This window comes from Lonchura striata, unplaced genomic scaffold (assembly GCF_046129695.1).
Source record: "Lonchura striata isolate bLonStr1 unplaced genomic scaffold, bLonStr1.mat Scaffold_127, whole genome shotgun sequence".
Classification (NCBI taxonomy): Eukaryota; Metazoa; Chordata; class Aves; order Passeriformes; family Estrildidae; genus Lonchura; species Lonchura striata.
The window spans coordinates 214015-235871 of record NW_027461091.1 but is presented as its reverse complement, the minus strand read 5'-3'; the positions used below and the strand labels follow the sequence as shown (position 1 = coordinate 235871).

At 55.1% G+C, this 21857-nt stretch overlaps 1 protein-coding gene across 1 annotated transcript; it reads left to right on the top strand.

Annotated features, from left to right (window-relative positions):
• Positions 1-1956: 1956 nt before the first annotated feature.
• Positions 1957-19877, top strand: LOC144248454 (uncharacterized). Its single transcript, XM_077790618.1, is given in 2 exon segments — positions 1957-2173; positions 18590-19877. Coding segments are annotated over 2 exon segments (1278 nt in total). The 3' UTR covers positions 19651-19877.
• Positions 19878-21857: the final 1980 nt, after the last annotated feature.

Here is a 21857-nt window from a genome sequence, read left to right as displayed (position 1 = left end):
AATTCGCGATATAACTAAATATCGCTACGAAAGTCTGCCACAGCCAGCCGCAAACAAACCGATCCCCAGTTCGGCGGGTAGTTCATATAACCCTACTCCGCTTCCCTGTCCCTCAGCCCGGTCGCTGCAGTACGATGCAGCGCTCGCTGCTGCGGCGGGGCGCGGGGCGGCTGCTGTCGCTGCTCCCGAGGCTGCGGCTGCGGCGGGCGCTGCGAGAAAACTGCGGCAAAACCCTCCCTCTCTCCCGAAGTCGGGTATTATCAGACAGGCATCCCGGCATTGCCCGCAGGCAGATTCTGGCCCCTCTGAGAATACCCTAGACACCCCGCAGGGCGGTGCAGGCGCTGTCTCTGCTTCTACCCGTTCCCCTTCTTCCCCGCGCTGTACAGCCCCGTCCCGTAAAGACTCCGTTCGTTTTCAGTTATCCCAAACCCCCGAAGATCCCTCATCCCCCATCCACCATCCCCAAACCCCACGAAATGGCTTCCCTTCTCCCCCCTTCCCCAGGGCACAAGATGGAAGTGACGGCGTAGGTTTTCCCGCCACTCGTGCTCCTTCTTCCCATGATCCCTGTCCTCCCCCCTCCCATAATCCCTTCCGGCAGACCAACCCCTTCTGCTCCCCGGATTTCTCCACCCACCTCCCTCCTCCACCCCCCGTCAACTCCCCCTCCCTTGAATTATTCAACACCCCACCCCTCAGCTCCACCCCCGGGGAGGGGAGTCCCCACCATACCACTCCTCCTGCTCCAGACCACGCCTCGTCCCCTGGTTCCCACGACCCCACTTCCAGTTCTCACGCTTTCGGTTCCGGGGGGGGGGAGCGTGGGAACCCCGATCCACCCCAGTCCCTACCTGCCTTCTCGGCCGCACCTGTCACCTGTACCCCGCGGCAGGGGGGTAGGCCCCTTGCACAGTGGTCCCCCATCCCCCAGCAGACCATCAAAGAGCTCTGCAAGGCCAAGAAGGGGTTCAGGATGGAAAGCGAATACTTCCGAGACTTATTAAAAGCAACCCTCTCCTCCAAAGAATATGTCCCAGCAGACATGCGAACTCTCTTCTCCTGTTTAATTACCCACGGAGAATTCCTCATCTGGGAATCCGAGTGGAAGCGGGAGATCAGAGAGGTGTTACCTGACCTCTGGGCCAATGCAGATAGCTCTAGGGATGAGGATGGGGCTGTAATATCGCTAGACCACTTGTGCGGGGAGGGGGATTGGAAAATGGGGACCAAGCAAGCGGAAAAAATCCCCAGAGAGGCGCTGCAAGTCAGCACTAGGGCGGCAGAAAAGGCGTTTTTTAAGTTAAGACCCAGCGGTACGGTTATTAACTTCTTGTCCCTAAAGCAGGAACCCCTAGAACCTTTTGTCGCGTTCGTGGATCGCTTGCATTACGCGATGGAGGCTCAGGTCCCGGACGAGAGGCTGCGAGAGGGGATGCTTGCCACAGTTGCGAAGCAGAACGCTAACAACGCGTGCCGGCAAGCCATCCTCAGTCTGCCCCTGGACCCTGAGCCTACCCTTCAAAGCATGCTGCAAGTCTGTGCGAGGAAGGTGACAGTTCCTGCTAAAGACATTCCAGAGACTCCTAAACCACCAACAAGGAAAGTAGCCTTCGTTAAAGCCGTGACACCGCCAGCCACCCCTTCTCCAGATCGCCGCCCTACAGGAGCACCCCCGAGGGGACAACAGCACCATCAGGCCTGCAATCTATGTAGGCAGAAGGGACATTGGGCTTCCCAATGCCCACTGAGGGACGAGTTTTTTAGGTTTAAACAGCAGCGACAAGAAAAGAGTGCCCCCAACTCGGGGGGAAAACAAAAAAACTAAGTCATCAGCGCAGTCCCTCCCTGCGCGAGGACATAAATATGGTGGGTTCTATAACATCAGAGGAGGGGAGGGACGACTACCATCAATGCCCACCTGAGGACGTTTCACTGGACTTGACACACCGGACTATGGCTGACGAACCAACCTATATGAGGGAGGATGTGGATTTCATTCCCGCTGCTTGGCTGGGTCGAGGCCCGAACCAGCCCAAGCCGATACTTAACATCGTATCTGGTTTCTCCCCATATAGGTTGGCCCTGACTGAGGCTCTGCACCTAAGGGACAGCGACTGGCACTCCATCACTGTCGACACAGAGGACCCGGAAACCTGGAGGAACCTCCACAGTAAGTACATCGTTCTTGGGGACACAAAATTCACGCCTCTCGAAGTCACTATTGCACCATCCCTGACATCCAGGAACACCGAGCGATTAGTGGTGTGGCTGCACTGCCCCCATCCTCCAGTCTTCCTTCCCAAGGGCCAAATCATCGCCCAAGCCATTCCAGCATCTGGGCCTCCGGCACACCCTGAAGATCTATGAAAGAAGTCAGCGAAGAAGAGCTACCAGGTGTGCCAGGCCCAGGTCATAGGGAAGGAAAGACCAAAGCTCTCCTGCTATATACGGAAGGATGGGGAGTACAAACACCTAAGCGGTCTCCTGGATACAGGGGCAGACGTGACGGTCATCCCCGCACGGGATTGGCCGCCTCGCTGGGAGCTGCAAAACGTGGCGGAGAAAATTCAAGGTGAAGGGGGTTCTCAATTGGCAAAGCAATCAAAAAACATCGTAAAATTTGAGGGGCCGAACGGACAATCGGCCTATTTACGCCCGTTCGTATTAGATTACACAGAACCCTTATGGGGGAGAGACCTGATGGCCCAGTGGGGGGTCACAATTAACATCCCGACCCCCCAGGTTTTTCGGGCAACAGTCACTGAGGAGCGTCCTACCCGGAAACTTAATTGGCTCACAGATACACCAGTGTGGGTAGAGCAGTGGCCGCTCAATAAACAGAAATTAAAAGCGCTTCGGGAGCTCGTGAAGGAGCAACTTGCCAAAGGGAATATCCAGGAAACAACATCCCCCTGGAATTCCCCTGTCTTTGTCCTGAAAAAACCTAGCAAAGACGAGTGGCGCCTCCTTCATGACCTTCGCGCCATCAACAATGTAATAGAAGACATGGGTCCTCTCCAGCCAGAGATGCCGTCCCCCACGATGTTACCAGAAAATTGGAAATTAGCTGTCATTGACATCAAAAATTGTTTTTTCCAAATTCCCCTACACCCTGATGACGCACCACGGTTCGCCTTCTCGGTTCCTTCCATCAACCGAGAAGCCCCAATGGAGAGATACCACTAGAAAGTTCTTCCCCAAGACATGAAAGTCAGCCCAAGCATTTGCCAGTGGTACGTCTCTTCATTGCTGTCCCCTGTGCGTGCAGCCACCGAGGGCGTGATCATCCAGCACTATATGGATGATATTCTTATTTGTGCCCCCAACAGCGATCTACTTACACACGCGCTTGAACTGACAACCAGTGCGTTGGTTGCTGTAGAGTTCGAGCTGCGAGAGGATAAGATTCAAAGAATGCCACCTTGGAAGTACCTGGGTTTAGAAATAAACAAGCGGACCATTGTTCCGCAGAAATTGGCCATAAAAAATTCAATTCGGACTCTAGCCGACGTACAGCAGCTGTGTGGGTCTTTAAACTGGGTGAGACCCTGGTTAGGTATTAACAACGAAGACCTAGCCCCTCTTTTCAATTTATTGAAAGGGGGGGAAGAGCCTAGTTCTCCCAGGGAACTCACTCCAGAGGCCAAAGCTGCTTTGCAGAAGGTTCAGGAGGCAATGTCTGCCAGGCAGGCCCACAGGTACGATCCGGGCCTGCCCTTCAGATTCATCATATTGGGCAGACTGCCACACCTCCACGGTGTCATCTTCCAATGGGCAGACACCCTAGGAAAGGGCAAAGATCAAGACAAAAGGGACCCACTCTCCATCATAGAGTGGGTATTCCTGAGTCATTCACGATCCAAAAGGTTGACACGGCCACAAGAGCTGGTGGCAGAGCTAATCCGCAAAGCGAGAACGCGGATTCGGGAGCTAGCGGGGTGTGACTTTGATCACATCCACATTCCTTTGAAATTAGAATCGGGCCAATTCACAAAGGCAATGTTAGAACACCTGCTGCAAGAGAATGAATCATTGCAGTTTGCACTGGACAGCTACACCGGAAAAATTTCTGTTTTGAGACCGGCCCACAAAATTTTCAATTCCGAAATCCAATTCACTCTGTCAACAAAACAAATTCAGAGCAAAAAACCCTTAAAGGCTCTAACAGTTTTTACGGACGCGTCCGGAGGGTCCCACAAGTCAGTAGTGACTTGGAAAGATCCTCAAACTCAGCAGTGGGAGGCAGATGTTGTTGAAGTAGAAGGATCCCCTCAAGTAGCTGAGTTGGCCGCAGTCGTTAGAGCTTTTGAGCGGTTCTCTGAACCTTTTAATTTGGTAACCGATTCGGCCTATGTAGCAGGTGTAGTGTCTAGAGCACAGGATGCAATCCTGCAAGGTGTCTCCAACAATGCCCTTAACAGGTTGCTCTCTAAGCTGATAAGGCTAGTCTCCCACCGAGAGCAACCGTTTTATGTGATGCATATCAAGTCACACACCGACCTGCCGGGGTTCTTGGCGGAGGGCAATCGCCGTGCCGATTCCCTTGCTGCCGCCCCCGCACAGCTGGCGCCACTCCCGGACAAGTTCCAGCAAGCAAAGATCAGCCACCAACTTTACCACCAGAATGTGCCTGGTCTGGTCCGGCAGTTCCATCTAACCCGGGACCAGGCCAAGGCCATTGTGGCCACATGCCCGTCCTGTAAGTCGCTCCCACTACCATCAGTGAGCGCAGGGGCTAACCCTAGGGGTCTGAAGTCCTGTGAGGTGTGGCAGATGGACGTTACTCATATCCCCTCCTTCGGGAGGATGAAGTACGTCCATGTCTCCGTAGACACCTTCTCTGGAGCAGTTTTCGCCTCTGCCCACACAGGGGAAAAGGCCAAGGAAGTAGAGAAACACCTGATACAAGCCTTCTCCATGCTAAGCGTCCCAAAACAGATAAAAACAGACAATGCCCCCGGGTACACATCCAAAGAATTCGCAGGCTTCCTGCAGCAATGGGGAATAGAACATAAAACTGGCATCGCCTATTCCCCAACAGGTCAAGCCGTGGTAGAGAGGACTCATCAAAGCATCAAAAGGATGCTTAAACAACAACAGTCGTCAGCTAAAAATGAGTCCCCCCAAGTTCAGTTAGCGCGGGCCCTTTTTACCATCAATTTCTTAAACTGTTCCTTCGAGTGCCTCAACCCCCCCATCGCGAGGCACTTTAATTCCTACGAGCAGAGCAAGGTCAGGGAAAAGCCGCCAGTTCTCATTAAAAACCCTGAGACCTGGCAGCAAGAAGGACCCTATGACTTAGTCACCTGGGGACGGGGGTACGCTTGCGTATCCACGCCCTCAGGCCTGAGATGGGTCCCTTCCAAATTCGTCAGACCATATGTCCCTAAGACCCAAAAGAGAAAACCGGACAGTCCTCAAGTTGGGTACGCCGCCCTCCGACGGCGGAAAAGGTCCCCCTCACCTGGTCCCCCCTCTTCCCTCCCTGGCTCCTGGAATTCTCTGTTCCCCTTTGAGTTAGACCTCCCCTACCTCGACTATTAATTTCAGTTGCTTTCTAAAAAAACAGGACTTTTGCTGCTGCTGAGACTCATTGTGTTTATTACAAGCTTTAACATAATGATGAACTGAAACCCTTGAACAAAGAAGGGTTTCAAGAAGAAAAATTTCCAGAAAAAGGAAACATCTAGTTTCAAAATGAGCCCAGTGACTGTGAAGCCCCCGTTTAAAGACTTACTTTATCCTCTTCACCTTTCTTTCTTTTTAAACAAAAAAAGGAGGAGATGTGGAGTTGCGTTATGTATATGTTTTATTATCCCTGTATTATGTATTGGTTTATTCCTTTGTACCCCCGTGTGCAACTTGGTTTATCCCCAGTTTTCCCGCCTTGTCCGCCCTTCCCGCCTTCCCAGTATCTATCCATCACCCTGAAAGAGGCATTTTACCCCCCCCGGGTGCCTTGTCTATCACTCGGTGCCCCTTCCCATCCATCCAGAAGCTTCTACTCAGGGCACCGGGTGATTGGGCGAGGACCTGGGGCTCCCCCCATATCCTTCCCCCATTAGACCCCACCATATCCCCCCATCCCGGAGCCACCCCCTATCCCTATCCCCATTGGTCGTTGGATACCCCTCCCTTACAGTTTATAAGCCAGTGCAAGCACCTTGTGCTTGTTCCTGTTGGCTGGCACCGTTCTAGGATATTTGGCCCCGTTGGGCTACAATAAACTCGGACTTAGCCCCCAGCAGGATCCGCTCTTCATTTACCACCGCGAGGCTTGCTAGCGCTGCTCGGGACCCACAAAGGCACTCTCCAAACCCCAGCTGGGAGCGGCGGAGGGTGCCTCCATCGCCCGCCCTCGCCCCAGGATGAGAGCTAGCCGGGGCTGAGACAAAGGGAACCGGGGCGGGAGCGCGGCACTATGGCACTACTATGTCTGAGCGTAATCAATGAACAACAGAAATAAAAACTATATAACAAAGTTATTGTAACACCACACATATAAAATCCAATGGAATATTTGCAAAAAGCCAATATTATAATATGTATCTATGACAGGGCCAAGGGCCGGGTGCCCGCTCGGCAGCCCCGGGACAGCAGAATTTTGGGGTCCCGGTGCTGGCTGCCGGCAGAGCCCCGGCGCTGGGCCGGGGATGCGTGGGACCCTCCCGCGGTGGGGTTGGGCTGCCCGGGGCAGGCGCTGCATCGTCAGCCTGGAGCCACCGGGGATCGCCCGGTACCGGCGGGGCGGGGCTGGGGAGCGGAGAAGGGCGGCACCGGAGCTGGGGGACCCTCTGCAGCCTGCGGGGTCGGACATACCGATAAGGGGGTCCCCGGGAGCCTGGAACGTTGTGAAAAACGCTAATCACTTGGTTTTTAAAATTTTAAACGTTTAATAATAATAAAATGGTTATAAAAAAAGTAACACAATTAGACTAATCAAATTTAGAGTTAGGACAATTACAAGACAATAAAAAGCAAAAAAAAATATAGACGTCCAGATGCTCTCGGACACTTAAGCCAGGACAAGCATGCCTTGTGAACAAAGGAATAACCTTAAAAGCAATAGCCTATTGCATATTCATGTATCTCATACATGATGCATAAATTCCTTGCAAATTAGGAACTTTTCTGGATTTTGTCAACTTCTTTCCCTTAATCCTGGTGCTTCCATAAAGATGGAGACAAGATGGAAGAATGTTTGTCTTTTCTGATAAGGAGGTTGTAACTCTATGTGCCCCAAGTCACCGCCATCCCTGTGTGAAGAGTTTATTGATTATCTCATCTCTTGCTTGAGCAAGTAAAAAAATCCTACATCGCAGAGTTTCTATTTTAATATTATGTTGTTACCTAAAACTCTATTTAACACACTGCTTAAGAGAATTAATACAGCATAACTGTCTAACATTACACATATAATATTCATTGTAACATTTGTGAAAAGCCAATCATAAAATAAGCATTCTACACAGAAAGTGTTGAAATGGTAAAACCAGTCAAAACCCCTTAGGAATTGGAAGGAAAACCAGAGGCAGTGGCAGCTAACACCTCAGAAACCCGTGGCTTTTGCTCCTCTCTTCGACCTGAGAGCTTCCTGGGCAGGGGCGACTCTTCCAATTGCACCAGCGTGGCCATGGCTGGGAAGGGCAGCGAGCAGATGGGTTGAGCTTCTCCTGCCAGCCCCTGAAGTGCCAGCTGTCATTTGTGTGCGCTGAGGATTCCCTTCAGGCTCGGAGCTGGCGCAGCTGCTCCTGGGCGCTGCTCGCCCGCGGGCGCAGCGGTGCTGCAGCCGCTGTCCCGCACACAGGGAGGGCTCTGGAGCCTCCCAGGGCACCAAGGAGCGGAGCAGGGAACGTGCCGGGATCTGCTGCAGGACCGTGGGGCTGTGGGGGATCCTTCGGTCTCTTGGATGGGGCAGGGAGGGGGCAAATGGAATCAAGGTGAGACAGGATCAGGCAGCCCCACGCCAGGCAGCGTTTTCTCCTCTGAGAGCTCCTCTGAGCTGAGCGAGCTGGTGAATCCTGCAGAGCAAATGAGACCCGGGAGCGAGGGAAGGGCTGGCTGGGAAGGAGTCAGATAAACCCAGTGGGTATTTCCCTTTCCAAGGGGCTCCTGGGGAGACAAAGGAGACAAGAAGGATTCCCCATCTCATGACATTCCCTTTTTTCCTTCAGTAGCCCTATTGCAGTCACTGCATACAAGAGTTTAGTTGATCCCTTTGATGCCAGGGAGCACCCAGAACTTGAACCTCGCTGGATCCAGCCCTGTCTGCCTATCACCGAGCAGAGGGAAAAGATAAAGAACCTGGGTGGGGGTTGAGCCAAAATGGCATTTTGCCACTTCTGATCTGCTCCCAGCTTTTGCAGCAGGGCACCAACCCCATCGCTGCAAACCACTCCCTTTTGCAAGGCACACGTGGACCTCGCTGGTAGCTCAGGGCTCCTGAAGGGGCTGCTGCAGTTGGCAACTGGAGCTGTTGTTGAACTTTTCACATTGCTAAACCCCCCCTGCCAAATGCCATCAACTGTCTGAGGAAGGACACAAGAATATTACCCTGGAGGGGCCAAAAACTTGGAAAAGGATGAAAGAAATGTTCTGATGATGACAATGACAATGACAAAAAAACACAATTTATTTTTGACAGCAAATGAGTACTCACAGCCCTCCAGCCCTCCCAGACTGGCAGGCCGAGTGGGGCCGTTTCCATGGCATGAGGAGCTGGCAGCCTGCAGAGAGAAACCAGAGAGCCACGGTCAGTCACAGAAGGCTCCTGTGCCCCTGTCCCACCACGGCCTGTGCCTGGGTCAGGCTGCTGTGTGCTCAGAGCCCAAACCTCCTGACCCATTCTCCGTTTTTAGAGAAGGGCAGAGTGGTAAGCCACATTCCATCTCCTCTGCTGAAGCACAGCCCAGCAGCCTCCTCAGCAGCTGCCAGGGCGGGATGCCCGTGTGCCTGGTTTCCAGGCTCCCCGGCAGATCAGGGGTTAAAGGTTGGGTGTCTCCTGGATTGTCCCCGGAAAGAGCCCATCTCTGCACAGAGACACCGTTTTTCATTTGTAAATTAGGTCTTTCTTTCTCTGCCATCTGTGGTTTCTCCAGCCCGGGCTGCAGCCACTGGTCATTTAAAACTTTAAGAATCTTTTTCTACAAGCACAACTGACTTGATGTATATTTTACAAAATCACGAATTATGCCATAACATATATTACAATGGGGCAGAGATCCCCTGCAGGTCCATGGGGATGCAGAGATCCCCTGCAGGTCCATGGGGATGCAGAGATCCCCCTGCAGGTCCATGGGGATGCAGAGATCCCCTGCAGGTCCATGGGGGAGCCGGGCTGGAGCTCGGCGATGCCTGAGAGGAGGCTGTGAGCCCGCGGGCAGAGGGGCCCCGCTGGAGCAGCCTGTCCTGGCAGGACTGAGCCCGTGGCACAGTGACCCACGCTGCAGCACTCGGAGGGGGCTGTGCCCAGGGGATGGACTCCGCTCCGAGAAGTTCCTGGAGAAGTCTCGGCCGGGAGAGAGCGCAGGGTGCAGCAGGGAACGACTCCTGTCCCTGAGCAGAGGGAGAAGCCCCGGGGGATGAGCTGAGCATGGCCCCATTCCCTGTCTCCTGCCCTGCCGGGGGAGGAGGTGCAGCTGGGAGCAGGGAGGCGTGGGGAAAGCTGCATTTAAGGCTCTGCACTGACTTCTCCTTCTCCTGCTCCGAGTCTTTGGAGTTTTCTGCCAGAAATCTCTCCCCTGCCCCACCCACCCACAGGGCTTGGGGCAGGTTTCCCTTTTCGGGGGAAATCAAAGCGAAGCTCTGATGCACTAACGAGGGGCAGGAGAAGTGAGGCTCCTGGGCTTCCCGCAGAGGCGGAGGCACGGGAGGCGCAGGGCCGGGAAAGCCGTGGCGGGAGGCGCGGAGAAGTTTGTTTGTGTGGGCAGCTCAATCCCGGCTCGGGCCGGGCCCGTGCCGGGGCTGTTCCTCATCTCCGGCTTTCCCCTCACGCAGCCCGGGGGCGCCGAGAGCGCGGGGCGAGGCGGGGCCGTGCGCAGAGCCCGCCCCGAGCTCGCTGCCATTGGCCGCCGGTGCCGTCAGTCGCGGTTGCGGCGCGCTGATTGGTGGGAGCGGGGCGCGGCGCGGCCCCGGCGGCGGGCTGAGGGCGGCCGTGGCCGCGCAGCGCCGCCATTGGCCGAGCGGCTGTGCGGGCCCGGCAGCGGCGGCAGCGGCCGGAGCGCGGTGAGGCGGCGGCGGCGGAGCTCGGAGGCGGCCCCGGCGCAGGTGGGAGCCGCGCTGGGCTCTGCGGGGGCTCGGGGCCGGCTGCGGGCGGAGGGGGCGGCAGGGGGCTCCGGCGGCTCGCCGGTGCCGTGTCCGGCCCGTGCCGGCCCCGGGCTGAGGGCGCTGCGGGAGCGGCTGCCCGCGGTCTCCTTCCCGCCGGGGCCGGGCAGGAGCCGCTGCCGGAGCAGCGCTGGCTCGGCCCGGCTGCTGTGGGTAGGACAGAGGGGCTGCCCCGCGGCCGGGAGCGGGCGGGGAAATTCCCGTCGCCGGAGGTTCGTGTGCCCGGCGGAGAGCGAGGAGTCCTGTCAAAGTGACTTTATTGCCGAGCAGGGGCAGAGGCCGTGGGGCATTTGCCGTGCGCTCTCTGCCGTGGCTGTAGTCCGCAGCCTCCTTTTTATCCTCATTTTCCCGGCCGCATCTCCCTCTGCCTTTGCCCACCGGCTGAGTTCCTTGGAAGGTTCCGACTTCCCGATGCGCCTGCTGCCTGTCCTCGTTAATGTGCACCCTCCTTTTGTGTAACAGCCGATATTCATGGCTCTGTTAAGTCTTTGTTCTTCTCCTCGAAGTTCGGGAATGTAGCAGGACTTTCAGCAGCTGTCTGGGTCAACTTGTAACATTTATTGGAACTGATGGTTTCTCCCGTTACTTCCTTTTCTACAAGTGCCCAGCCCTATCTCCTGGCATATTCACTCCTTGACTCTGTTTTGTCCTTCCCGGGTCCTCTTTGGTTTTGGGATTATTCTCGGTGCCCTCATTCCCTGTCCTTTTGTAGCGTTTGTGGATCAGGAGGCCTGGCTGCCACCTGCATGCCCTGGCTCAGCTGCTGGATGAGCTGCACTGCCAAGGTGTGGAGCATGGTAAAAAGATGAGAGTTGCTGCAGCACAGAAGAGGAGAAGCAGCATTCCTTTAATCCCTGGTGTGCTGGGTAGCCACGAAAGGGTGTCCCATTCCCATCCTTTCCATGTTTGGAGGAATACATAAACTGCTCTCCTATTTCCTTTGTTAGCTTTTTCAGCACTTTTCCCTTGTAATTTCTTTACCAGCAGCCGTTTAAGCCATTTAGTTTTCCACAAACTCCTGTTTTTTCTGCAAACAGATAATCTGATCCCATCCCCTGGTGAAATGTTGTGTTCCTCATTTCAGTGGCTTGGTCGGCAGGAAGGTCAGGAGCTGGAGCTGTCTGGTTGGTTCTTATTCTGAGGACAGCTTGTAATCAAATGATGCCATTGAAATGATAAATGGGTTCTCTGCCTCCTGATATGAATTGGTTTGGGTTCCCAGGGGCTGGTCCATGGTGTTGTAGGATTTGTTCTGGTGGCCCTTCAATGCTTTTCCCCATTTTAGGGTGCTCCCGCAAGCTAGGGTTGCATCAATTGACCGTCTTTTTCTTATTCCATCATCAAATACTTGAATTCCAACTGATTTCCCTAAACCTCTTCTAGCAAAAACCCCAGTGCTCTGATACAGCCTGTACAGCACAGACAGAGGCAGCAGATGTTGGAATGGGCAGAGGGATGATCCCCTCCCCCTTATTTTAGTGAAGTTTTCCCAACATTCTCCATTTGCTGTTTCCCTTTGCAGCTTCAGCCTTTTCTGTTTCAGAGTCAGACATCCTCAGCATGGGCTCTGCCTTCAGCTGTGCAGATTCCATCTGTGCAAGCAGGCAGAGCTCGGGGTGAGGGGCAGAGGGGATCAGCCAATTCCTGCCCCAGGCAAGAAGAGCCAGGTACATTGTCTCCTCTATGCCCCAGCGGTGTTAATTTGCATTTCTAAAGCTCCTGTCCAGACTGCCTGCTTAAGAGTTTAGGGGTCACCTTTATATCTCTTCTAGTGATGCAGCCTAAAGGTGAACTTCAAAAAACCCAGATCAAAATTTTGGTATATTTTACAGCTACGCACAAACATAGACAAAAAATCCCAAGGTAATTCAGCTTTTTCTACTTCCCCCCCCTCAGAAAAAAAAACTCATTCTCACATCCTTTACCCAAACATAACCAGCTATATAGAAGTATGAGTAATAAAAAAATACTCTGTTGCTATAAACTTTGCAGTGAAACTTCAGGAAAAAGGAGAACTTCACTATTCTTTTTAGTGTTAGAATCAAGGCATTCCTTGATTCTGGCCAGGATGTGCAACAGAAGTCATTCCATTCCCACATAGCCCGAGAAAATTGTTCCATTACATATGGGTTTTACTCGGTTTTTCCCAAACTTGTGCTGTCTGAAGCAATCTACATCCACTGGTTTAATGTTCTATAGTTTCAAGTCCTGCAGTTTTTAGTATTTGGTTTCCTATTGGACCCGGATTTCTTTGCTTGTGCTGTTAATGAGGTGGGAAGTGCTGGATTTCCTTCTCAGCCTTTTGCAGACCAGGTGTCTGCAGCCGTGCCGGGGGCAATGTCTGGGGTAGGTGTTGGTTGCTGTTTGCTGCTGGGGTTGATGTTTTGCTGCTGGTCGTTATCTTTGTGGGTCTCTTTTGGGCCATTCCCAGTGTGTTGAGATGTTAAACTCATCTCCACTGAGTGGTGTAACAGCCCTTAACAAAACCTTTAACATTTGTTTCCCCAAGGCCAAGGCAAAGCAAGCCTGAGTAGAGAAATCAAAGGTTAACAATGTTCAAGTCTATGAGCTGGTCTATTTTCCATGGATGCACTGGCAGGCAGGGCAGTGTGTGAGTGTGAGTGAGAGCCAGAGTGGAATTGTCCCGGTGTGTCCCCAGCAGCTGTGGCAGTGCAGGCCCAGAGAGCACTGAAGCTGCAGCAGTGGCAGCAAGGGCTGGCCCCGGTGGCTGGAGCTGCCCAGGGAGGGTGGCCAGGCCGAGGATTTCAGCAGAGGAGGTGTGGGCAGGCCCAGGGCCTTGCCCCGCTGTGGAGCCCTGGCTGCTGCTGCGCTGCCTTCAGTGCAGGCTCAGGGGGGGCCTCCCATCCTCCTGCTGCAGGCGGGAAGTGCAAATCTCCGGGGCTGCAGAGACCTGGAGCCCAGGCTGAGGGGTCCCCCCGTGTTCAGCTGTGCTGGCGGCTGTTTCTGGCCTCGGGCCCCTTGGCATGGGCCACGCCACTTGGCCACCAGTGGTGCTGCTTTGCACTCCTTAGGCAGAGCCCATGTCCTGCTTGGATGTTGGCAACAGCAAAGTGCCAAGGCAGGCTCTGTGCCAGTCCAGCTTCTTGTGGGAGAGATTGCACCAGAGACAGGATTCTGGCCACAGACTGCTTTAAATGTGCATCCCTTATCTCCACCCTGCACTAGGTGGAGAATTACCAGAGTAAGGAATTCCCGAGATCAAATGCAAGGGAAATAATTTAGTATCTGCCCTGGGTGTGGCCCTTCTTCTTGCCCAAGCCAATGGCAAAAGCCGTCCCCATGGCATCTTGGTTTCTATCCCCAGCTTCCAAAGGTGTTTCTTTCTTTCCCCATTCATTCTTTGTACCCAGCCTGAGCTGTGGGGGTGCCAGGGGTTCTGGAGGTCCCATTGTATTCCTAAAGTTTCCATAAGCCCCTGGAGGATCTTTCCTGGAGAATGAGTTCTGCTTGTCTGAGTCTGTTTCTTCCACAATCCCTTTTATTGGAATTATTATTTTTAGAAATACCCTAATAAGTGATCCAGTAGTTGCTGAGCAATCAGAATTGCTTTTGCCCCCCTGTTAGGTGAGATGGTGTCACCAGAAGATATTGAAGCCTTCCTGCTCAGGGCATTTCAGTGCCAGGCTCTTACAAGCACACACAGCTGTGCCGGTTGAGCTGACCATGGGGGTAACCTGCGCTTTGTCTGATTCCCTTTCCTCAATAACAGCGTGTCTTGGAACTCTTTTCCCTTCTGCTGCCCTTGAAGAGCCATCCAGAAACACATTTTCTGTCTCAGGCCAGGCAATGTCTCCTGAACCTCCCCCAGGCTGGGTCTGGAGCTGTGTCACTTGAATGCAGTGCTGGGTTTCTTCCCAGCCCCTCTGTGGGCTGTTCAAACAGGAGGCTGGGTTAAACCCTTCCCCTGTCCTCAGTTCTGAACCCTCCTGTGCCACTGAACAAGTTTCACACTGTAATAACCGAGCACTGCTCATCCATTGCGAGGCTCTTTTGGTGATCAAAGCTTGAACTTGATGGCAGACTGGAACAGTTGGAGATCCTGTTGTCATCAGGTTTTGGGCCTCGGTTCTGTTGAAGCTGTGGCTGCACAATTCTGCAGCCAATGAGGCCACTGTGGCCACTGGGTGAAACATTTTGGCCCAAGGATTCCTTTGGCATGGCCCTGTTGAACATTCACCTGCAATTCCAATTTCTTTTCTGAGTGTGGAAGAGCCCCAGCTGAGGCATCAATATTTTTGGTTGTTCATTTTCTCAAGTTTTGCTCACTTTCTCGTGTCCATACCACAGCCTGGAGGCTGTCTGGGGTTAAAAAGTCCTGCAATGCTCTGGCTGGAACAGAGAATCCTCAATCCAGGCTGTGGAATTCCTGTTAATCCTCAGAATTGTCGCAGATCTTTTTTGGTCTTGGGAAATGTTACTTCTCATATTGCCCAGACCTTCTCTAGGTCAATCTACCATAAACCTTCAGTCAAAATATGTCCCAAATATTTAATCTTTGTCTCCATCATTTCCACTTCTTTTTCAGATACTCAAAAGGTATTTTTTCGATAGCAAATTGAGCCATTTCACAGGGTCTTTGGCTAGCACTTGTTCTTGTTCTCCTCATTGGAGCCATTCGATTCCCTGACTGGCAGGATAGGAGTGCTGTAGGGAGACATCCCTGGCTCCAAGAGCCCTGCCTTTAGCAGGGACTCCATACCAGGCTGTGAGCCCTTCCTTCCCTCCCCTGGAACAGGGTGTTGCTTTTAGACACCACTTGTCCTGGTTGCTTCCAAGTAACTTGGAGAGGCTCCACATCAAATTTTCCCTGGGGCTGCCCACACCTCTGGGTTCCCTTCAGCAGAGGCCTTGGCAGACATGTGACACAAAGGTACAGCAGCAATAGCCTCTGTATCACCTTTTACAATATTGCAATGCCACCATCAAATTCCTTCCTAGTTAATAACAATCAGAGTAGGAAGAAAAAGAAATTAGTTTATTTCAAATCTATCCTCCAAAGCATGTAATAATGATTGAACAAATGATACCAGCTCAGCTTTCCCATTTATTCCCTTAATAATGAAAACATTCCTTTACAGTTTTCCCCCCTTAGATGTAAGATTCAGAGTGGATGGAGAGGCCCCTGTGTCCATCAGGAGAGGCCTCCTCTGGATGCAGACGCAGCCTGAACGTTCTCCAGGGCTCCAGTGTGGTGGGTCCCCGGTGGGATGGGAGCTCAGAGAGCCCTGCCAATCCATGTCCATGCAGGGGTGGACTTGCTCCTGCTGAGGGTGCTGCTGTCTGTGCTTGCAGTGTCCTTGTGGGCTGCAGCTGGAGCCCTGACTCCTTCCCAGGGGCTGTTTGGGTGGGCTCTGCCCTGGCCAGGAGGGCAATGCCTCTGCCAGGTGCTTGTGGCCGACCCCGTCATCCCCTGGGTGCTGGGGCCCCCTTGGGCCCTGGGGTTGATCCCTCAGGGCTGTGGGAACTCTGCCATGGCCTTTGCCTTCAGCTTGGCCTTTTGCTCATCCCTTCTTGCCTTCAGCTGCTGTGCCCTTGTGCCCAAGTGCTGCAGGGCTTCTTGTGCCACTCCTGCAGCCCCGGTCACTGCCTGTGGGTGCTCATCCTCTGAGAGCTGCTGAGCTTTCTGCAAAACCTTTCCTTTCTGCAGGGACCCAAACCAAATCCTGAACAGCAAATCCTGATCCTTCATGTGCACTCTGCATTTCCCAGCTGTTCCTTTGTGTTCCCCCCTGTGCTCAGGGTCCCTGCCCAGCCCGTGTGGCAGAGCCGGTGCCTGTCCTGCCGCAGTGTCCAAAGGCGGCCCCCCCGGCGGGCAGGGCCGGCAGCTCCCCGGGGCCGGGCAGCGGCCGGGGCGTCCCGCAGCCTCCTGGGGGCCGGGGGCCACTGCCGGCCCTGCCCGGGGCTGGTGGGGTCAGGCAGCGCCCGGCGCTGAGCCCCGGCTGCCCCACAGCCCCGGCCCGGCCCCGCAGCTCCCCACAGGCCCCAGCCCGTGCTCCTGGTGCCGCACCTCTGCGCCCGGTGCTGCCGCTGCCACCGCAGAGAAACCCCTGGCATCCTGACCTCCTGCTTTTCCTCTCCTGGAAACTGGGAATTCAAAATATTAGCTGGCAAATTGTGAGGTTAAGACTCTGTGGAAAAACATCCCTATCCAGAGTATTTTTCTCTTCCTCTTCTTTGCTATCATCCTTTTTCTTACCACATCGATTCCTCCTGCTGCTTCTTGCCTGAACCATATTGCTGCACACTCCCCTTCACCTGATTCCTTCCCAGCACACCAACTCCATCCATCCCCTGTTGTCCAAATCCCTTCTCCACTTCTTCTGCATTCTCCCAAGGGACCCTTCAGAGACATTTTGGGATCATCATCCCTTTGGCCTCCCTGGCTTTCCCTTTTCTCCCCTCCATGGGTGCCCTGCCATGTTCACTCCCCAAAGATCCCAGGGCACTCACTGATGAGATTTTCAGTGCTCTCTCCCTGCTGACTCTTCACAGACCCCCTGATGTGTCACTCGTCTGTCTCCTGGTCACTCCCGGGTCCCCAATCAATCCCCGGTGCTGCCGCCAGCCAAGGGAGCCGATCACCCAAAGTGGGTGAGGCACCTTCAGCTGCACTCCCTGCCCGCCGCCCCGGAGGGTGGAAGGAATTTGGGATGAGCCCCAGGGTGTGTGGAAAAATTGACATCACCAGAGGATTCTGTCCACAGAGCAGACAGAGGAGTCCTGTAAATGGAATTTTATTCCTAAAAATGGGAGAGGCCATGGGACATTCCCCATGGGATCTCTCCAATTGTTGGAGGACACAGCTTCCTTTTCATCCTATTTCTCCTGGCCACATCTCCCTCTGCTTTCCCCATTGGCTGAAGTACTTGAGCGCTACAGACTTCCCAATCCACCTACTACATACCCAGCTTCATGTGCGCCCCACTTTTATATAGCAAACGATATTCATGGATCTGTTAAGGCTTTGTTGTTCTTCTGTAAATTCATGAATTGAGCAGGACCTTGGCTGAGCAGCAATTTGTGTCATCAATTAATAACTTTTTCTGAAACTGATTGCTTCTCCTGTCACTTCCTTACGTAGATGTCCCTGGTGCCATATCCGAGCAGATTCAGAGCATCTGTTTGTAAAGACACTTTCCTGTTGTTCCTTCCATGGGGTCCCCCGTTTGTGGGACATCCCCCCTGGAGCAGGGTGTCCCCTCTGTGCTGCAGCCCCAGGCTCGGGCAGAGCTCAGCCAATCAGAGCCCGCGGCGCTGATGACTCACCAGTTGCCAGGCAGACTCGCAGCTCCCCGCGTTCCCCACCTGGACCCACCTGCGCCCCCCCTCGGCCCCATGGCCCCGCGAGGGGAATTTGGGGAGGTGGGAGTGGGGCAGCGCCAAGGCCGGGCCCCCCCGCGCTGTCCTGGCGGGAGCGGCTGCAGTGGGGACCGAGTGCGGGCGGGAGCGGCCGAGAGCCCAGCGCTGCCCCAGCCCGACCTGCCCCAGCTCCATCCCTGCCCCTGCGCTGGGATGCTGTGGGGCTGGGGGGAAGAGGGAGCCGGCAGTGGGTGCAGGGCCTGGGGGCAGGAGGAGAAGGGAAGGAGAAGCAGGCTTGAGGAACAAAATGGTGGAATGATGGACATGGCAGGAGAGGGTGGGATTGTGCAGGAGAAGGAGGAATAGCAGGAGGAAGAGGAGTGTGAGGAAGAGTAGAGACACAAGAGGAGGAGGAGCAGAAAGAGGAAGCAGCAGAAGGTTCCACCACTCCCTGTGTCTGCAGCCTCCCCCCAGCCCAGGAGTGCTGCTCCCTCCACATGCAGCAGGTGACTGTGGAAGTGGATCCATGATTTTCACGGGGTGAATCTTGGTGTTTCTGAGCTTGCTTGGGCTAAATGTTGGTGCTTTGGTTTTATATGGGAGCTGAATCTTTATATTTTGGAGGAGGTTTTTGCTGAGCTGTGATGTTTGGGCAGGTTTTGTTCTGTGTCTTAAAGTTTGTGGGATTTTTGGGCTGAATCTTGGTGTTTTGGAGGTTCTTACAGACACAAGATTCCCAATGACTTCCTGAGATGAACTTGGGAAGAAGGAACTTCCAGTCCAAGGTGCTCTCCTCTTGTTTTTCCCTCAAACCAGGATTTGTCATTCCCTGGGTGTGGCTGGATGGAGGAGGAGGAAAAGCCCCGGAGATGCTGCAGGAGGAGGAGCTGCAAACCCAGCCCAGGGAGCTGCAGGGAGGAAAGAGCACCCCTGAGCCAGGAAGGTGGGCGGAGATCCAGGCGGAGCTCGGAGCTGGTGGAGAAGCCTCATGGCAGGGAGAAGCCCCACAAGTGTTTGGAATGTGGGAAGGGTTTCAGCTGGAGCTGCACCCTGATCCGGCACGAGAGGATCCACACTGGGGAGAGGCCCTACGAGTGTGGGGAGTGTGGGAAGAGGTTTCGGACCAGCTCCCATCTCCTCCTCCATGAGCAGATTCACACAGAGGAGAGGCCCTTCCGCTGCCCCGACTGCGGGAAGGGCTTCAAGCACAACTCCTACCTCACCGTGCACCGGCGCATCCACACTGGGGAGAGGCCCTACGAGTGTGGGAAGTGTGGGAAGGGCTTCAAAGACATGCCTGGCCTGAATGAGCACCAGGTGCTCTACACTGGGGAACGGCCCTTTGAGTGCTTGGAATGTGGGAAGAGCTTTGGGAGGAGGTCAGGCCTGAGAAAACACCAGCGCATCCACACTGGGGAGAGGCCCTACAAGTGTGGGGAGTGTGGGAAGAGGTTTCAGACCAGCTCCAATCTCCTCAGACACGAGCGGATTCACACAGAGGAGAGGCCCTAAAGCTGCTCTGACTGTGGGAAGGGCTTCAAGCAAAACTCCCACCTCACCATGCACAAGCGCATCCACACCGGGGAGAGGCCCTACGAGTGTGGGAAGTGTGGGAAGGGCTTCAAAAACAGGTCTGACCTGGTCAAGCACCAGGTGCTCCACACTGGGGAACGGCCCTATGAGTGCTTGGAATGTGGGAAGAGCTTTGGGTGGAGCTCACACCTGCGAGCACACCAGCGCATCCACACTGGGGAGAGGCCCTACGAGTGTCCCCAGTGTGGGAAGAGCTTTCGGACCAGCTCCAGTGTCCTCAAACATGAGCGGATTCACACAGAGGAGAGGCCCTACCGCTGCCCCGACTGCGGGAAGGGCTTCAAGCAAAACTCCCACCTCACCGTGCACCAGCGCATCCACACTGGGGAGAGGCCCTACGAGTGTGGGAAGTGTGGGAAGAGCTTCTCCATGAGCTCAAACTTGACCCAGCACCAAAGGAGGCGCCACTAAGGGAAGCCCTGTGAGTGCCCTGAGTGAGGGAAGAGCTTGGAGTGAGGGAAGAGCTTGGTGTGCTGCTGCAGCTCCATCCCCCATGGGAGGATCAGGCCTGGATGATCCCCAGTGACCCCCGTTGGGCAGAGCCCTGATGATCCGTGGTCCTGGTGATCCCTGTTGGGTGTGGGGAAGGTTTTGGCTTTTTCTCCTTGTGCTGCTGTGATTTTGGTGGGTTCCCATGGATGGGGGATGGGAGGTGAGTGGGGGGTCCTGGTGCACTGGGGGGGCTCATGGCTCGGGGGGTCCCAGTGCTTTTGGGGGGATCGGTGAACAGGGGAAGCAGGTTTTGGGGGGGTCCCAGTAAACTGGGGGAGACCCTGATGATAACAGGGGGTCCTGGGAGATAATGGGGGGGGTGGGGGGGGGGGGAAAAGACCAAACCCTAAGGGACTCCTCTGGTGCTGGTGAACCCCCCGAGCCCCCTCAGTGCTTGGGGTCCCCCCCAGTCACAGCACTGTTCCTGGGAGTCCCACAGCTCTGGGGGGATCAAAGGGGAGGGGATGGAACCTCCGTCATGGGTGGGGGACACAAAGGGGAATCCAGGCCCAGTGCTTGGGGGGGTCGGTGCACGAGGGGGGCCCGGTCCCTGTCCCGGTGCATGGGGGTGGTGCTGCCCGGGGGATCCCGGTGCCTGGGGGGTTCCCAGAGTTCAAAGGGGGTTCGGTCCCTATCCCGGTGCCTGGTGAGGGGGGGGCAGTTCCCGGGGGGCTCCCACTGCTCGGTAATTGGGGGGTGTTGGAATCCAGGACATTCCTCTGGCTGCCAGGATGGCTCGAGACCCTGGCAGTGGGCTCAGAGACCTTGGCACGGTGTCAAGAACAACAGTGGCTTTGGTTTTAGCCCCTGGAGAAAATTGCCAACTTTGTATGAGGAATTACAAAATACAAGGGTTTGAGTAGCGTGGTAGGTGAATTAACACAGGGTGGAAAAGTAAAATTTTAGGGTTTTACAATACGGGGTTTAAGGGAAGAAGATGGAGGGATTTGGGCGTGTCCTGACTTTCTGCTCCTTCTTCTTGCCCTCCATGTCTTGCTGAGATGATGACACTATTCTATTCACTGTCCAACATAAATGATAGATATTGGCACGTTAATGTAAACACAGTACAGGTAGTTTTTAGTGTAAAAGGTAAACAGCGCCCTGAGGGCAGGGAGAGTGCCACAGACCGAGCTGCCAGACAGAGCTCAGCAGAGCAGACAAAGCGTGTTAGAGACAAGGGAAAATAAACGGCCCTGAGAAGCAAAGCTCCGCATCTCGACTCCTTCTCTGCCCACGCGGGCTGGGAGAAAAGGACTGTTCACAATCTCGGAGTCATCTCGACCACCAGAAAACTGAGGGAGGGTTTCCACTCGTCCCAGTGCCCGGTGAGGGGGGGTCAGGGCTCGACGGGGTTCGGGGGCACTGAAGAGGGTGCGGGTGCGGTTTTTGGGGGGTCCTGGCACCCCCCTGGGCAGGGTCGGTGCTCAGCAGCGGGGGCTGCCTGGGGACCCCCTGGCCCCCAAATCCCAGCCGGGTCTCCTGCAGGGCACTGAGGGGAGGCTCGTTCACCCCCCTGCCCCCACCAGCGTCGCCACACGCCTTCCCAAAGTGTCCCCAAGTGCTCCCAAAGTGCCATCAGGATGTCCCCGAGTCTCTGCAGAGGTGACACCGGCCTGATGACAGCCCAGTGGTGATGTTGCTCTGTGCACAGCAGCCTCGGGATGTCCTCCATGGCTCTTTGGCACTGCTTGGCCACCACGCAGCCACCGTGGCCAGGAGAGGGACAGAAGAAGAGGGTGTTGATGTCCCCAAGTGTCCCCAGCAGGTGACGCGTGGCCAGGCAGGCACTGGCCTCCCACAGCTGCTCAGCCTCGGCCACTGTGGCCACCAAGGCCACACGGAAATCAGGGGACACCTCCATTATCCCCTCCAGGGCAGCCTCGATGTCCCCGAGGCGGCGCTGCAGCTCCCGGGGGAACGCGGTGGCTTCGTCACACGCGGCCACCAAGTCCCCCAGCAGCCCCAGGTGCAGCTCCAGCCGCTGTCCCCTCCTGATGGCCGCATCCCTGCAGGCGTCACGGAGCTTGGTGGCCCCCTTGGCCACCCGGGCCCAGCTGTCCATGAGCCTGTCCAGCACACGCCTGGCACTGGCAGGGCTCTCACATCGGCCCAGGTGGTCCCTG